This window comes from Dissoconium aciculare (assembly GCF_010015565.1).
Source record: "Dissoconium aciculare CBS 342.82 unplaced genomic scaffold K489scaffold_2, whole genome shotgun sequence".
In the NCBI taxonomy this organism is placed as follows: domain Eukaryota; kingdom Fungi; phylum Ascomycota; class Dothideomycetes; order Mycosphaerellales; family Dissoconiaceae; genus Dissoconium; species Dissoconium aciculare.
In genome coordinates this window covers 348796-365652 of record NW_022984952.1, presented here as the reverse complement: position 1 = coordinate 365652, position 16857 = coordinate 348796, and the positions used below count along the sequence as shown (strand labels likewise).

The window sequence follows — 16857 nt, the reverse complement described above, 5'->3', positions numbered from 1 at the left end:
CCGCATACTGCCATGGACAACGCGCCAAGCAAGATGGGACGCGGACCCCTGCTCGATCTTCCGATCGAACTGTATGAGTGTATCATTCAAGACTTGAATCTACGAAATCTTTGCATGCTGCGCCTGGTCAATCGTGAGGTGGCGCAAAAGACAACGCTGCGCATATTCCGTTCGTTAATTAAACATGCTCGCGTCAACCTCACGAAAGATTCTCTCGAATCGACCGCACGCGCTCCCTTAGACTCCCTTGGCACTTACATCGACGATCTTACCATTGTAGGCGTCGTCTGTTCTCTGCACCGCCTTGAGTATATGCAGATAGACCGCCACAAAATCACCATCGATGGATTTCAGCGCACGAGCCTGGACTAAGGAGACGAGTGCCCTCTACCCCCTCGGAGCTTGAACAAGCAGAACGAGATCTCGAAATTCTGCGCCAGCGCCAAGCGGATGACATGATACTTCGTCGGGATGGTAACGACGTCTCCTTGCTTCGCCGAGTGCTTACCAATTTGGCTAGTCCATGTGGGGGAGTGCTACAGAGTCTTTCCTTCGAAGTTGTCATAATCGACGCAGCCTCCGGGAAGGAGATACGGCCACGTGACGCCTGGAAGGATAACACCTCAGAATGGAAGATTTCAGTCCAAGAGAAAGTTTATGCAACCGCCGCAGACACCTTCCGGACAATTGTCGCTGCGCTGAGCTCGAGTGGACTCTTGGTTCGAAAGGTTAACGTGTTTCACACTCGACCAGGATCATTACGATGTAGCTTGTCGTGCAACGCCTTATCGATATCCCAATCGTATCCCGGAAGTCTAGTTCCCTTCTCCTTGGTGGAGAGTCTGGCCACCAGTATCTTGGATCGGCCCGAAGGAGAGATTGGCTACCTGGAACGCGATGAGAGGGATGTAGAGTCCGACGCTCGTATAAAAGCCGAAATTTTGGACGAGAGCAACAGCATTGGACTGTCAACGTTACTTGAGGCTTGTTCTCGATTGGAACATCTGTGTGTCTCGTTCTGTTGTCGCTCGTCCGGTTGGTTCGAGGAAGCACATGATGCTACACGCCAGAAACAAGTGCACAATCTCTTACAGAAGGATTTTCCTTCGCTCCAGTCGATTTGTCTTGGAGGTATGAACATTCAGCTTACTGATCTGACGAAGTTCCTCACCAAGCACCAAGTAACTTTGCGATCGATCAAGCTCAATGTAGTCATGATCAGCAACGGCTTACTGTCCAACATGCTGTCCTTGATAGCAAGTGATCAATTCAATCTGGACGCCATATACTTCGTCGACATCTATGGTGACGACATCAAAGACCGCGCGTACCTCCACCGAGAGCCGTATGATCGATCCACGTACACCAGTGGACCGTTTCATTGTTGCAATATCATTCACAGATGGTGGCCTGACACCAGAAAGGTGATTACCTACTCTAATGCTACATTCGGACGCCGGGAAACGGGCGAGCTTATCAACTGGCGTCGATATTGTGACGAACAATTCGGTCTCATTTCTCTTCATCACTGGCTTTCGTGATTTGCCTGTGCACAACATCCCATGGTCCATCAACAACCGCGCTCAGCATCTGAGTGGTGGCCCACAGCATTTATGAAGGCTGTCCTTTCCTAGTGGTCACGGGGATGTTCCTTGCACACATTTGGGAATCTCCAAGGACGCCTTTCTCATTCATTGCTTGTTGGCGTTGACTTCAAAGGAACAAGGAGCAGCAGGTATGTTGTATATCATGCTCATAGGCCCACAAGCTTAAGTACTGAGAAGGCAATAACAAGCCATGAGATTGACTATCATGGCATAGACTCATAGCTGCGCCACCCTATGTACATGTTCAGCAATAACAAGTCACGAGCATGATCGTTATATCCTTGGCTCATGGATACGCCGTTTCAAATGCAGTTCGGGCAAGTTAAACATGCAAGAGGAACCCTGTGAGCGATAACTAAAATAACTCAGCAATGTCTCAACCCCTCGTCAAAGTCGTCGTCATCGTGGTACTCCCCTCCATAGTGATAAGATCATCAAGCAACTTCCGTGGATGCTCAAAACCATCAAGACTCAGAAAATCCCTCGCCATTTGTTCCTGAAAAAGAGAACGAAACCACCATCAGCTCATTTCATTCATTCGATTCCACCTTGATAATCGGGCAAGAATGACCCACAGCATCATGCAACTCCGCCAATTCCGCCTCGGGCATCTCCGCGCAAGCTTCAACAAGGTCATCTCCTCTTGCAGATAACTTGATGAGATGTTCGGCCTTGACGACGATTTCGTTGGGAACGCCGTTCATTCGCGCGCAGGCGGTTCCGAAACTCTCTGTGCTTCTTCCGTTTCTCAAGGTGTAAAGGTAAGTAATTTGAGGCCCCTCTGTTCCGCCGGTCGTTGTAGAAGCGGTTGTAGAGGAGCGCATTTCGGATTGGGCATCGACTACTACGTCCATGTGCGCGAAGGCTAGGCTTGCGCGTGGTTCCAGGAAGCCATTTTCGAAGATCTCGTGGAAATGCGTTGCGCCGAGGACTTTGGGACAATCTAGACCTCGAGCGAGAAGGTGTTCGAAGACACCAGCTACTAATCCAGCTCCGTCGGTGGACTCGGTTCCTTTGCCAAACTCATCGATGACGAGTAAGCTTCTCCTTGTAGCCAAGTATAGAGCAAGGGATGTCTGCTGGAGATCAGTCATAAAAGCACTCTGCTCTCGAGAAACCGTTTCACGAGTGGCGATGCGCGTAAGTATCTTGTCGGTGATACCGATAGTGGCGGCTTCTGCGGGGACAAAGGAGCCGACGTGTGCCATGTATACGATGAGTGCGATTTGCTTCAGGTAGATGCTCTTGCCGGAGTAATTCGGCCCTGTCAGAATTACCATGCTAGGACCTTCTGCTTCATGGATTTCACGAGGCTGATGTGATGGGGGACAGGGTGATTGCGAGGGCCGCCGAGGGGAAGTATGCGGGTTCTCTGCACCTTTGCCACCGACAAGATATCCATCATTGGGGATGAAGGATGGGACGGTAAGCTCCTGCAAGATATGTCGTCCGGCTGTGATCTTGACGATATTGTCTTCGACCACGTTGGGACGAACGAGGTTCAATTGATTTGCGCCCTGCGCCATCGCAACGAGACAATCCAGCTCACCGCATATCTCCGAACATGTGATGAGCAGATCTTCGTATTCTAGGACATTCTGGGCAAGGTCCTGTAAGACCTCGATCTCTTTGTCACGTATATTGCCGTAGATATCTCCGAAGCGAGCATCAAGTTCGGTCATGTTGGAGTTCTTGTAGTAGACGTGAGTCTCTGTGGCAAACATTTTCTCCCAATGGTCGTCTGATATTGGTCCATTGAAGTGTTCCTGCGGCTCCGACGGCGAAGTATCCTCATCCATTTGTGTGGAGATGAGGAAGCCGATCTGCGGAAAGAAGATGACGTTGATCTTCCAGCCGAGTTCAGCTGGAATCTTCGCTGCAACGTGATTGACGACGTGACTGAGCATGTCCTCGATGCCGTCATATGTGCGCTGAGCATCGTCTAGCTCATCATTGACCCCAGGACGGATAATGCATCGCCGAGCATCTTGGACGCTATCAAAATCAATGGTCTGACTGATGATTTGGCCTGCTTGTGCAAGCCGATGTTTGTCAAAGCTTTCCGCGAGCTTGTGGGTGATTGAGAGATGTCTGGCACCCTCGACTTCATTGAGAAGGTCGATTAACGACAAGGCAGAGAAAATGAAGTGTCGCAAATTTTGCCAAATGGCGATGGAAGCTCCACGACCCTTGTCCAGGCCGCTCGTGTTGCCTTTACGTAGATTGTTCGTGATGGTCCGCATGTTTTTGACCTTGGCCAAGGTTTCGATGATACGATCGAGTACGTTGGCATTCTCAAGCTTGAGCAGAACTTCAATTGTGTCCAGCCGATTGTCAATCACGCGTCGATTCATGCTTGGACGTAGAAAGTACTGACGCAAAAGCAGTCTGCCCTGTTGTGTTTTAGCCATGCCAGCAAATAGTCCATACACGGAGAGACCTTCTTTATGACCTCCAGACCAACTTCTCGCAGCGGGTCCTTGCTGTTGGACATTCGGGTGTGATTCAAGTGAAGTAATCTGGAGAGCATGAATGGTGTCGGAATTGACGAGCATGTTGTCCTTCAAGCTGAACATTTCCAAGCCACCGATCCGGAACATCCCATCGGCACCACGATCGCTCGGGAGGTATGCCGTCGCTCTTCTACGCTGCAGGTAAGAAATTACCGCACCTGCACAACCCACAGTGAGTCGGCTCTCCATGTTGATCCATCCAGCGAGACGAAGAAGCAATCCTTGTTTGCCAACGAAACATGCCTCATCACCTTCAAGCCCGCGGTTGTCATAGACGATATCACCTGGAATGATGTAGGTCACAGTCGGACCCCCCTGCTGGCCAAGCCCAAGATTCACGAGCTTGTTTCGAGCAGAATCATATCCAAACTCAGCATTCGGCCGACACTCCATCAGATATGGGAGACGAGTCGCGTCACGTTGACGACCATTGGCAGAGCTTCCATATGCACAGAGCTCTGGGTCGAGTCGATTGATGGTCTCGCCCTGGCATCTGGAAGGCACGAGTACCACCGTTGGATTGATAAATAGTTTCAGCGAGTCAACAATATCTGGACCGCCGAGCTGGACATCTTCCATGAAGTATAGTTTTTCGTCGCGTGCCATGTAGTATGCACAGCCCATCGCGCCACGGTCGGTCACGTTGACAGCCATGATGATCTCTTCAAGAAGGTCGAAATCATCATCGATGTGGGTGTTATTCACCGCGGCTTCGAGGCTGAGCACGCTCCTGTCATCATCATCATCAATGACACTGAATGATTGACGTGCATCGGCGGAGACCGAATTCTGTCGAGACGCTGATGTGCGTGGTAAGTGACGAGCAGGTGTTGCTGCATGGGTTTTTGATCGCTTGCCAATCGATGGAGTCTGATAGCTGATGCTGATGGATGCCGAAGATGTTCGCTGCGCCTTGCGACCGATCATCGTACCTCGGATATCATCGTCACATAGCCGTTTCTTAGTAGGCAATGCTGGCGCCATCTGGGTATCAATTTTTGTGTGTTGGTTCAGGGTGTGTTGCGACTGAGAGAAGTAAGTGCAATTTTCTGCACCGAGCCCGCTCGTTCACACGTCCAATGAGTTCAAGTGAATCCTGTACTTCACATCAGTAAGAAAGCGCGACCTCACGTCACACCAGAGACGGACAGGCTGTATTGTCGAGGTGTGCGTTACTTGTTCCCATGGGTTGTCAATCTCATGGTCATAACTCATATTCTCACAGCCCAATGCCAATGGCATCAGATGACTCCCACTTTGAATTACCACAGGTAACACCGACAGTGAAGCGTCTGAGATGAACGATTTCGCCTGCGGGTCTCCGTCACAGTTGCGGCATATCAGCCTACAATGAAAGATCAATCTCGTTTCAAAGCATATAGTATTCGCCTCTTTTCCCAAGAAATTCATGCTACAAACCATCGATCACGCATCACTTGACATCCTTCGCCGCCTTCCCTCTTCCCTTCAACCACTCCTCAAATTCCGACCTCGCCCTCCTGATATCCAAAAACCCACCCCTCTCTTCAATAGCCTTATACGGCGTGTCTCCACCACCCACACCGACCTCCTTGATCCTTCTCGCCTCCGAGCTACGCTCGAGCTGACCAGCCCACACGTTCCATTGGATGGGCTTGAGATCCGGACTGCTGAGGACGACTCCGACGCAGAGGAGTAGGATGGAGAAGATGAGTTCGAGCGTGATGTCGAGTGGGATTGTGATTTTGGGGTTAAGGGCGTCGATCACGAGGCTTGGAATCGAGAGATCTGCGGCGGTCGGAGTTGCGAGTGGTGTGCTGGGGAGTAGAGAGAATTCGTATGCGCTGTAGACACTGTCTCGGTCATCAGGGATCAGCATTGGCAATGGAAGCTATTCGGGAGCGATATCCATACGCATGTGAGAGGAGGACGAGGCCGACGGCATTCAGCGCATTGGCAGCGACAGTCATCTTGAAGTATGCTTTTGTTGCTGATTTCTTCAAACCCAGTTTCGATGAATACAAGATTTGTACGCGGAATGGTCACAACACGCGATAGTTCACGAAGTTCATGCGACTGTCGCATGTAGAGCTCCAAAGCCGCATCCTTGGCGTTTCTCATAAGCCGCCCTGGATATTCTCGATGACAATACCCAGCAATACAGTACATTATTGTATGAAATTCATGCTACCAAAGACTGTTTGCGTGTGCACTCGCATTATCGTGAATGACAAGGAGAAAGACAATTGGTGGTGATGTCAGCCGCAGTGGCATTTTGAAATTTTTACCTCTTGGTATCACTATCTATGTTTCTCATTGCACATCACGCCGTTTCGAACGCATGCATCACTTCGTAAATCGAGTTCAGGGCAACATCCATCCAGGACAATGCTCCGAAAACCCGCGCAACAATTGCGGCCCAGACTTTTCCCACCTACAGCTTTTGCATGGCGACGACGTCAGTGGACTGGACGTAGTCCTCGAACTCCTGGATCTCCTCCTGGAGGTCATCGGTCGAGACCTTCTCGTCCTCGACGACCAAGTTGATCTGGAGCTTCTTGATACCGAAACCAACGGCAATAAGCTGGCTACCACCCCAGACGAGACCGTCCTTGACAATGCTTCGGACTGACTCCTCAAGAGCCTTCATGTCGGTCTCATCGTCTGAACATATTTCGTTAGTGTCATACTTTCTGCCATAATCATCTGCGAGCACGTACCCCAAGGTTTGACATCCAATGTGACGATAGATTTGGCAGCAGGCTTGACCTTGCCCTCCTTCTTCTTACGGTACTCCGCGAGGCGTTCCTCTCGGATTCGGACAGCTTCTGCATCCTCCTCCTCGTCGTCAGAGCCGAAAAGGTCGACATCATCGTCGTCCTCCTCGGTGGCCTTCTCGGCAGCCTTCTCAGGCGCAGCAGCAGGGTTGATGGTAAGCTCGGAGGTCTCGGGGCCGTATGAAGCAGCGTCCTTGGTTGGGTCGCCAGGAAGTGTGGTGAAGTCGCCCTCGAAGGAGGCAATGTGCTTGTACCAACGGTAGGCCGATGGGTGAGTCTCGACAGCGGGAGACTTGGTCAAGGTCTGGAAAACCTTGGCATCGGCTTGGGAAGGACCATATCTGGGGCACCTGTCAGTACCATTTTGATTTCGAGGATGAAACGAGCAATTTCGAATGTGAAAAGAGCAAAATAATCAGAGTTGCGCAGAGCGCGTTGGAAGTAGTCACACGACAGGGTCTTAAGCTGTCTCATCAACACGGACCAAATAATTAACATCATAATGCAGGTGAAGGGGGTGCGGGTCAGCAATGGGTGAAGACGGTGTATCCTTACCCAACGATGTAGCTGCGGGTGCTGACCCAGCTATCGAGAACTGCCAGTACATTGTCAGTCGATTTTTGACTGGGCGGACTGCATCAACATTGGTGTTGGCGTACGAGCGAGGCCAGACTCCGAGAGCAAATCGCCGAAACCCATTGTGATGATGAATTGAAAGGAAGGGAAATATGTGGTGAATGTAGAAAGAGAAGAGAAGAAAATCGGGTTGTCAATGAGAAATGTGTAATGACTGGAAGAAGAGAGGGGAAAAAGTCTGCGGAAGGTGTTTATGGAACAGTTTGCTTTGCTTGGTCGACAGCTTTGCTGGAGATTTTTAGGAGAGCGGGGCCGTGCTTGAAAGCAGTGACCCTGCAATTTGTCGATTACTGCCTGAGGCTACCTCTCCCGCCCGTTGGTCCAAAGTGGCGGGCGGGCGGGAATCTCTCCAGCTCGAGTACATACCTAGTAGGTTCCATTCACTCCACAGCTTTGTCGTCATTGCATCGCAGGCACGACCCTCCAACGACGCCAATACACTTCACAACACAACCTTGGAATCATCCATTTCGCGCCGCCATCCCTCCTTCACACTGCTGCCATATTGAGAGTCACTTGCCATCACCAACAAAATGGCTACCGCCCCGATCATCACATTCAAGGCAGGTCGCTGCACATTCAACCAGCGCAAAGTCTCAGCTGTGCCCACTCCTGGCTACATCTACATGTACTCGGAAGATGACCTATTGCATTTTTGCTGGCGACCACGGTCAGCACCCAGTACTGAGCCTGAACTTGACCTCATCATGTTCCCTCAGGACGGAACATTCCGTCCTGTCGTCCGCGAAGAGCGTGACGAAGAGATGTGGTCGCCGACCAATGGCCGCATATTCGAGCTCAGCTTTGTCTCGAGCAGTCAACGACACTTCTTCTGGATGCAGGCAAAGACTCAGGCGGAAGATGGCGATCCGAGCTGGTTTAGCCTTCGCGATCAGAGACTAGGGCAGATTGTTGATTCGTTATTACAAGGTGAAGAGGTTGATGTGCAGGAAGAGATTGAGGCTCTCCGGCGGCATGACTCTTCGCCAGAAGATGATGGTGAGGGCGATGATGATGGGATGGATGTCGATCAAGAGCCGGAACCTGCCAAGAGGGGATCTGGCGGCGCGGGTTCAGGTGCTGCAGGCAATGTAAGGCAGGGCGGAGCCAGTGGTGGCAGAGCGTGAGTCTCCCACAAATTAGCCATCACAGATCTCTGGCTGACATTCTGTGACTAGATAGTCCTCAGCAGCAGCAAGATGCGAACGATCTCGTGCGAAACTTGCTCAGTTCGTTGCAAGGAGGAGCTGGCAAGGGTGGTCAGCCGCAGCAACAACAACGCCAAACCGACAAGCCCTTCACGACCCTCTCAGACTTACTCACGCCTGCAACAACTACAGAATACATTTCCAAAGCCTCTCCCGCCGAGATTGACAATCTCTGCGCCTTTCTCCCAGCAGAGATCTTCGTCCTCGCGCAAGAGTCCTCAGACAAGACCGCTGCAGAAACCTCGGAGTTTGCAACCCGTGCTGCCATCGAAGCTTTATCACAGGAGCAGAAAAAGAGCGTCATTATCCGAGTACTCCGATCACCGCAACTTCAGCAGAGCTTGGCATCATTGACTGTAGCATTACGGGATGGTGGTCTGCCGATGATTGGTGAGGCGCTTCAATTGAAAGTTGAGAACGGCGGACTCATCAAAGGCGGTGCCATGCCTTTGGGCGGCGGCTCAGCGGTGGAGGCATTTGTGGACGGTGTGAAACGGACGGTGCAAGCAGAGAAACCAAAGAAGTAGACGATGGCGGAAACAAACTGCCCAATGTGTAAAGTATTCATGTGGCCCGTCTTAGCAGCACACAGTGCATATGCGATTGTGATATCATCCGAGTTTGTGATGTTGTGAAGTTCAATTTTGCGGACCTCGTCGGGTTCCAACTCGTAGTGAGTCGGAATAGTGCTACTATCATCATCACCGCAGCAATTATCTCTTACATCTCGAAAAGATAGTTGGAGTCTTGATGTCATTCAACACCGATCTTTCCAGGAATAAGTCATTTATCATATATCCAATCTATGCCGGACCTTAGTCCTACGCCAATGCACGCCAGATGGCACGATAGATCTGCGCTAGCAGCACATCGATCTGTACCCACGACATTTTGGCCGAGTGTCGCTCTTGGGCCTCCCCAAGGTCGTCAAGATGGTTGTATTTGGTGCTAAGCATCATCTGTAGAAGAAATGATCTTCACCTAGGCATGCATCAACGGCTTTCGCCGTGGCTTTGATCGGGTAATTGTCTCCCGCCGACCTCAACAGGTCAAGGACATGTTCAATCAAGCGACCACAGCGAGATGCACGATGCTACATTGCATGGTTGGCGATGATATGCTGTGCTTGGGAGGTATGCTAAGATGTCAATTTATGGCAATCGATCGATTGATCAATGCTGACTTGTTACCATATTGACAGCGTTTGCCTCGCTCTGTTCCTCGGCAACATAGATTATTCCGTAGTTGCAACCGCCTTGGTGGCTATCGGCGAACAATTGGATGACTTTCTCCAACTACAGTAGGTTGTTCTGGCATACCTATTGACGAACTTTGGTATGGCACTTGCTCCCCGAAAAGAGAGACCATGCTGACAAGACCAAAGGATTCGCGCTCATTGTAGCCCGACTGAGCGATGTCATCGGACGCAAATGGGCTTCCGTCCTGGTCTGTTGCATGCCGCGTTTCCCTTGCGACTCCTGACAAAGCTGACATGTCGAATAGGCCGTCCTCACTTTGACGGGATCTCTGGGCGCTGGACTTGCTACTACGTTTGAAATGTTAATTGCATTCTGAGCGATACAAGGTCTCGGTGGAGCGGGCGTGTACTCGCTTCCACTCACAGTCATCCCAGAGGTCACACCTGCCGACAACTTCGGCTTGCTGGGTGCCGTGAGCGGCTTGGTCTTCGTGTCTTCGTCGATAGTGTAAGTTCGCCTTCCGCTCGTCATGTGATACCATTTGATCGCAGTGGAAGCTGAATGGGTCTTTAGGGGAACGACACTCGGAGGTGTTATCACAACCCGCGCGAGCTGGTGATGGTGTTTTCTCTTCAACGTACCAATCAGTGTTTTTCTCATTGTCATCATGCCACTAACATGGCCTCGTCGAAAAAGCGGAATCGCTCTTTCGAGTCCATCTCAATCGGCTCAGCATTGGTCATACTCGGTTGCGGCCTCATAGCTTACATCGAAGAAGGCCCACAAGCTCTGAAATTACTCCATGGATACGAGGTCATTGTCAGCCTTGGTCTGGGCATCGTGTTGGTGTCAGGAACCATTGTCATCAAATTGGCAGCACAACCCCAAAACGCAGGTCTTCTATCGAGAAGTAGGACGGAGGCTAAGTATTTACTCCTTGCATCAGCGGCCGCACAAGGTCTTCAAGGTCAAATGCGTCTACTCGGCGGCAACATCAGCCTCTCCATCGCCACGATCATTCTCAATGCGCGTCTCAGCTCCGATCTCTAGTATTCTCGCGTCCAATACAATTAACGGTCTGAAGCGCAACCTCAACTCAATCGCGCTCCTGAATTCCGATAAGATAGCTGCAGTAAAACTGTCGTTCGCAGCTTCCTTCCGATACCAAATCCTCGTTTGTTTGGCCTTGGCGTGTCTTAGCTTACCTTGTTGCGCCCTGATGTGGCAGAGGCATCCAAGGACGTTTCAGGACTTGAATCAGACGGAGGATCGAACCGAGACGTGAGATGAACTCGTTTATCGCCATCCGCAGAGATAGCGTGATGATGGCGTTTGACTCAACCCTCCCTCGAATCTTTGCCTTTGTCCCATGTTGGGTCGCATGGCCACATTTTTCAGGTCTTACGACCAGTGACAATGATCCGCTGCAAAATATCGCTCCAGGGTTGGCTCGTGGTCTTGCGGGAGGTCATCTGCTCGTTATCCGAAGTGGCAGACAAGTTCCACCGGAAATCATTGGCTTTTGCGACGAGACTTGCCGGCGGTGTCGTCAGCGGAACTCTTAAGAGCTCTCATTCCTCACCGGAGGGGCATCATCACATGCGGAGGAGGCTCGACAAGAACGTCCAAAAGAATTGAGAAAAGATTAAATTCATTGAAGGTCATAAACATGTAATGCCGTCGACATGCCTGCTTTAAAACAAATTTACGCCGCCTATGCAATCGACGTTTTCAAGGCTCCGAAAGCCAACCCTCCATCATTTACCGAGGCAGAGCGCAAGTGCTATCTCCCAATGGCAAAGTATTGATGAACTCAACCTTGGAGTTACCCACCGCGAGGTCAAAGTGCGTGTTAAAGACTGTTGCGCCAGGCAAGGTCACATTTGTCGTGTAATAATCAAATTCGCCGCTCTGAGCCCGGATCCTCCGCATCGTGGCATTTTGCAGCGAGAGTTTCGGCAGAACGGAATCGGTCACCGTGTCGCGACGGGTGATGACCATCATGGGCTTAATGCTGGGTTTGACGAGCGATCGACGGACTGCGGCCACTACCTGGATGGTTCCCTTCTGGCTTGTTGAGTCGTAGGTCGCGCAGGTTGAGCTGGTTTGCCAGAGGATGTCTGGGTTGAGCGGATAGCCGCCAGTTCCGGCGTTGTCGTAGATGGTGGGAGAGCCGCTGTTTCTGGACTTGATTTCAATGGTGAAGGATTTGATTTCGGTAGATGGATTCGCGTTGAACTCGTACCAGGTGAATTGCTCGTTCTGGGGTCCATAGGACTGACCTCCGCCCATTCCGATTTGGGTGCCGATGCGCTGGAGAGTCTCGCCTTTGCGGCCCTTGGGGAGCAGTGTAACATTTAAGCTGGAGCCGTCGCGGCCAGTCGATGCGGTCGTGCGGACTCGGATGCGGCCGGTGAATTCTGTCTTGTTGCCGGCTCGTTGGTAGGTTTGAATGTATGGTTTGATGTCGGTGGGTGTGAGCGGGTCTGTGAGGACGACCTTTGCCGGCACGGTGTCGATCATGCGCTGTAGGATGGACTTGCAGCTGCTCAGGAAGTAAGACGGGTCCGAGAGCTTGTTCATAGTGACGTTGCCGTCAGAGCTGTAAATACGCTTGTCGGAATTGTATCGGTCATCGACAGCCTTGACCAGAGGATTCTTGGTGGTGTCATTGAGATACTGAAGGACAACAACATTGTCGTATTCACTGGGCGTTGTATCGAAGGTTACTCTATTGCTGTGATCGTCGGGGCCAGTGTTGATGTTGTGAGGACTCTCATCTCGGTGGACGCCTCCGATTGAATGTCCGCAAGCCACAATCTTGATCATGTCCTCTGCATATTGTTAGCACGTTGTGCCCGTCGGAGGAGGCGGCATTGGCTTACATGTAGCAGGTCCACGTTCGAGACTTACCTTGACTCATGTCTGCTTTGGTGAAGATCCTGGTCATTTCCTTCCGATCGGTATTCGCTTCTGGGACGCCTGAAGGGCCGGCGCTGGTAGCATCGATCCGCCCGAGTCGGAGGGGTATTTCCAAGCGGCTACATCTTTCCACAGCCATGACCATGGCCAGCGCGAGAAGATCACTTGCGCTTGTGCGCGTGTTGTATGAGCTCTGAATGTCTCCAAATGTTTGGTTGAGAGCAAGGCCGAAGTTTTCAAAACGACCAAGTTCAAACTGAAGGGAGGCATCTAGTCCACCCGTCTTGGTAGCAGCGTCGTAAGTGATCATGTCGTGGAACGGCGTCCTCAACCATTGTGCTGCCTTTTGGACACCTGGTTGGAAAGCGCTGAAGCCGCAGTTGAGAATCACTGTCATCAGTCAATACCACCAACGTTCAACATGAATGCAGAATTTGTCCAGATTACTCACCATCCGAAAGCGTGCCATCACGAATGTAACCATCGTTGAGGTAGTACATGTCCTCGATCTTGTCAAAATCTGAAGGCCACACATATTTGGCGCTGGCAAACGTCGCCGCACACAGGGTAGAAAGGAGAACGATCTTCATAACGGGCAATGATGCAGTGGTATTAGAAAACCTACCCGATGTGGGACGGAAGGTTCTGATATATAAACAGGTTGCCTGGGGAGGTGCTCCATTTTTGACATTACGCTGCTGTCACCTGATTGGTTACATCGTCCGTATTCGTATTTCAATCTGCAGCGATTGTCAGTAGCAGATCTCGACGACCGATAGTAGCTCTGTCTTTGTTAGAGGCGGGCTCGGGTGCCACACTCGATGAGGACCCCTACCTGGTAAGCAACCAGAAAGCCGGCACTGATGCAACCCAATCGCGGGCTCTTCTCATACTTCGCCCTCTATCGTCTTGGATTCTCTCAAATTCGCCCACACGCTTTGGTCCGCTACAATCAAATCGGGTATCTTGCGCAGATATCTATGAGCGTCTGCCAATGTTGCATGCTGGACACGATAATGAATTGCCGAGGTGCTCGGGTATGAAGCCGAGACCAGGACATGGACGCTGGTCTGAGACGCGTTTATCACCCTTTCCACAATGCTTAATACAACAGCAGGAGGGTTCCGCTGCCTCAATTTGACCACGAGAACAGTAGGCTGTCCGATGATATGGCAGTTCATCGCGAGTTTGCCACGATTGACAAGGTTTTCCAGGAAGTCCGGTCGGTTGTTGACGGCGTTCAAGTGCGAGGCTACATTGACACTATCTGTCCGTCACTGTGTGTGGGCAATGCGCCGAACCTAATTATGAAGTGTTGACAATAATTATAAGATGGCCGTCTGGGCAGGTTGTCGATGCCGCGCGTTCATTCCGTGCAAGTTTCCACCCACGGTGGACGTTGTCTTCGGCAAGTTCCGTGAGAATATAAACCCATAATTCTATATTTATCTATAATACGCGTGGATGTGTTACATCGTGGTACTCCACGTTGTTGCTAAGGAGTCTATTGCTCCTTCAAATTCATCATTGGTCTGGCACAATTTATATGTTACACTCAAAGTTCTTGAGACCAACGTGCTCGACATAAATACCTAGGTAATGATGCGCCTCGTTGCATCGCTTGTCTGCCACTGATCGCGTCGGACACAATCTACGATATACGCCGATGAGATTGATTACGTAGGCGTTAGGGTTTGGGTAAGACCAATCCATGGATTCCTCACTTTGGCGTCGCCAGCCATTGGATCACACATGAGAATGTCAAGACATGAGGCAGAAGCATAGCATAAGGAATTAAACGACATGTGACGAATCATAGTAGGATCAATCAAAGAGATCGATATTCAAGGATCGTGGCAGCGCCCGACCCTTGAGGCAAAGGTAGCCTTACGACGACAAAGTCGCCCACTATTACTCCTGTAATCTGCCAACCCGCAGGTACATGACGACGACTACGTGCAAACGAAAACCACATTTGTTATTAACAACCTGTGGGCTTAAACGGGGAAAACTCGTCCCGTAAACCTGCTCAGATAAGTGTGAGCAAGTACAGATATCAGTCTGGCCATCGATTGGTGCAGAATCACATGATCTGGCCTCTGCAGCCGGACCTGATACGCAACTATGTTTATGCCTGAACCTTACACGCACCATACTTATGTCTGAACATCGAATGAAAGCTACGCTGACCACAAGATGATCTCGTTTTATCGTGGGCTTCTCAGGTAATCTGTCATGAATTGATAATGGGGTCGATCTGGAGTTTGATAAATACCCTGGGGACGAAACCTGATGGCCTGACCTCCGAGGAGACTGCAGACACACTCTTTCGCTGGCAGATGACATGATACAACTCAGATACAAGTCTGGTTGCGTAAAAATGCCCATTTTGGGAGCTCGAATAGCTTTTAGACATGTCTTGACAACGAGAAATCATCGCTGCCCGATGTTGGAAGGAAGCTTCGTGAATGTGATTGCCTATGGCAACCAGAGGGGTTGTACTTGACTTGACTTGAAGTCAGAGCTTAAATCTGACTCCTTGAATTACTTCAATACTTCAATACCCGGCGCCTTCCCTAGGCCCACCTCAGAAAGAGTGGAGTGATGCAGATGAGACAATGCTCGTGATGGAAACATAAAATGCCCATCGTGAATTTTCCTTGGATACGTCGACCGAAGTCCTAGTACTGTACAGTGTAGGAGAAGAAATTGTCAAAGTTGTGCTTGAGATGTACTTGTCTAAAAACTAGCTACGTGTCAATCGTGCTACCAGCTGGGCGAAAAACATATGAAATGCTGGAGAAAATCGACTTGTCCTTCTGTGGCCCGAGGACGCGTGCCTATCACTTGTGCCATCAATGCAAGATGAACGACATGCGAACGCGATCACGACGGCTCGCGTGTTGACAGGGGAGCCTCGACATCATCGGAAAAGAGAGCTGATGCGATAAACGAAGTTCCCGTAAAGTATAGACGCATCCAGTAGCAATATAAAGATTCGGACACAACATGCTCAAACGGATGCCGGGGACGAGAAGGCCGGATTGGAGATACACATGGATCTTGTTCGCTGACTGATCCGGAGGTGTATTTGACCGGGCTTCCGTGCAGCCGCGGGCCGCGGGCAGACACCACCAGGAAGGACTTTTGAACATGCAGGTGGCGTGCATAGCGGAAAAGCTTGGCATATTTCAGCAGCGCGGCTTTTCCCGCTAGTACCTGCAGTGCTGCATCAAACTGCCGGCTTCACCACGCGCCAGACTCGATTTCCCGGTACGATGATTACCTAAGGTTTCTGTACTTGCTAAGTGCATCATGGGCTCTTCGATACATTCCAAGGTCATGTCCTAGTCAAACCTTGCTCTTCCATGGTGTAGACTAGCCGTCGTATACTCGCACACTACCCAGGTGCAATTCAGCCGAGTCTGAGCCGACTCAATTAGCGTGCCTTTCTCCATATCAGCTTTGACCTCATCATAGGTGAAGGAGAGCGACGGTGATGCTATGAGCATACGGCACATCTTTGTAGCAAGTAAGTCTCTTGATGATTTTGAGCCACAAGTCTTGATGAGCTCGTGAAAACAAGGGCTGACCATTTGTCGACATCGACGATGCACCTGTTCCACAAATCCCAGACCGGGGTTGCGAGTCTCATCTGTCCAGGAGACTTCAGTATATCGGGACTCTTGCCGGTGGTCTTCTCCGCACTTGAGCCCCCGAAATTTTGGGTGATCATCAGTTAGCTCTGACCTTAATTAATTCCCAACTCAGGCACGCAGAAGCTTATATATTGCACGTACCTGTCCGGAACGAGGCGAATGACTGGTCGTGAGCCGCACCGGCGCGCTAATTTACCTAATCGTTGAGCACGTCTAGTGGTCTTTTTTCACATCATGGAAGCTAAACCCTCGTTCAGCTTTGCATCGAGCATAGGCTTGGCCTCTTAGCGACCATTCCTGACCATCTCACGCTAGACGGAAATCTGCTCAAGGCAGCATATACAACATAGAAGCTTC

At 50.7% G+C, this 16857-nt stretch overlaps 7 protein-coding genes across 7 annotated transcripts; 4 read left to right on the top strand and 3 right to left on the bottom strand.

Moving 5' to 3' along the window:
* Nucleotides 1-12: 12 nt before the first annotated feature.
* On the top strand, nt 13-1541 carry K489DRAFT_367179 (uncharacterized protein; the record flags this gene model as incomplete). The annotated part of the gene is made up of 2 exons (XM_033602840.1): nt 13-289; nt 319-1541. The coding sequence occupies 2 exons, from the start codon at nt 13-15 to the stop codon at nt 1539-1541; spliced, it is 1500 nt and encodes a 499-aa protein (XP_033462939.1).
* A 596-nt stretch (nt 1542-2137) lies between these two features.
* Nucleotides 2138-6069, bottom strand: K489DRAFT_367178 (uncharacterized protein; the record flags this gene model as incomplete). The annotated part of the gene is made up of 4 exons (XM_033602839.1): nt 2138-5146; nt 5252-5465; nt 5611-5952; nt 6014-6069. 4 exons carry the CDS (start codon nt 6067-6069, stop codon nt 2138-2140), a joined length of 3621 nt encoding a protein of 1206 aa, XP_033462938.1.
* A 278-nt stretch (nt 6070-6347) lies between these two features.
* On the bottom strand, nt 6348-7673 carry K489DRAFT_376290 (elongation factor 1-beta). The gene is made up of 4 exons (XM_033603883.1): nt 7536-7673; nt 7432-7471; nt 6820-7217; nt 6348-6763 (listed from the first exon to the last, which is right to left on the bottom strand). The coding sequence occupies exons 1-4, from the start codon at nt 7573-7575 to the stop codon at nt 6534-6536; spliced, it is 708 nt and encodes a 235-aa protein (XP_033462937.1). The 5' UTR covers nt 7576-7673; the 3' UTR covers nt 6348-6533.
* A 230-nt stretch (nt 7674-7903) lies between these two features.
* On the top strand, nt 7904-8831 carry K489DRAFT_376289 (uncharacterized protein; the record flags this gene model as incomplete). The annotated part of the gene is made up of 2 exons (XM_033603882.1): nt 7904-8635; nt 8691-8831. The coding sequence occupies exons 1-2, from the start codon at nt 8046-8048 to the stop codon at nt 8692-8694; spliced, it is 594 nt and encodes a 197-aa protein (XP_033462936.1). The 5' UTR covers nt 7904-8045.
* A 1766-nt stretch (nt 8832-10597) lies between these two features.
* On the top strand, nt 10598-10969 carry K489DRAFT_367175 (uncharacterized protein; the record flags this gene model as incomplete). Its single annotated transcript, XM_033602838.1, has 1 exon — nt 10598-10969. The coding sequence occupies one exon, from the start codon at nt 10598-10600 to the stop codon at nt 10967-10969; it is 372 nt and encodes a 123-aa protein (XP_033462935.1).
* A 268-nt stretch (nt 10970-11237) lies between these two features.
* Nucleotides 11238-11618, top strand: K489DRAFT_100991 (uncharacterized protein). The gene has a single exon (XM_033598834.1). The coding sequence runs from the start codon at nt 11336-11338 to the stop codon at nt 11555-11557; it is 222 nt and encodes a 73-aa protein (XP_033462934.1). The 5' UTR covers nt 11238-11335; the 3' UTR covers nt 11558-11618.
* Nucleotides 11619-11680: 62 nt separating this feature from the next.
* On the bottom strand, nt 11681-13431 carry K489DRAFT_386437 (heme peroxidase; the record flags this gene model as incomplete). Its single annotated transcript, XM_033606222.1, has 3 exons — nt 11681-12753; nt 12833-13231; nt 13293-13431. The coding sequence occupies 3 exons, from the start codon at nt 13429-13431 to the stop codon at nt 11681-11683; spliced, it is 1611 nt and encodes a 536-aa protein (XP_033462933.1).
* Between the last annotated feature and the right edge of the window lie 3426 nt (nt 13432-16857).

Bases quoted from the DNA above. Each gene is read 5' to 3' on its own strand.
- K489DRAFT_100991 (XM_033598834.1), top strand. From the start codon at position 11,336: ATGATCCGCTGCAAAATATCGCTCCAGGGTTGGCTCGTGGTCTTGCGG.
- K489DRAFT_376290 (XM_033603883.1), bottom strand. From the start codon at position 7,575: ATGGGTTTCGGCGATTTGCTCTCGGAGTCTGGCCTCGCTC. The intron at 7,218-7,431 runs GTAAGGATACAC...CAGGTGCCCCAG, and splicing joins ACCCGCAGCTACATCGTTGG to ATATGGTCCTTCCCAAGCCG. The intron at 6,764-6,819 runs GTACGTGCTCGC...AAATATGTTCAG, and splicing joins ATTGGATGTCAAACCTTGGG to ACGATGAGACCGACATGAAG.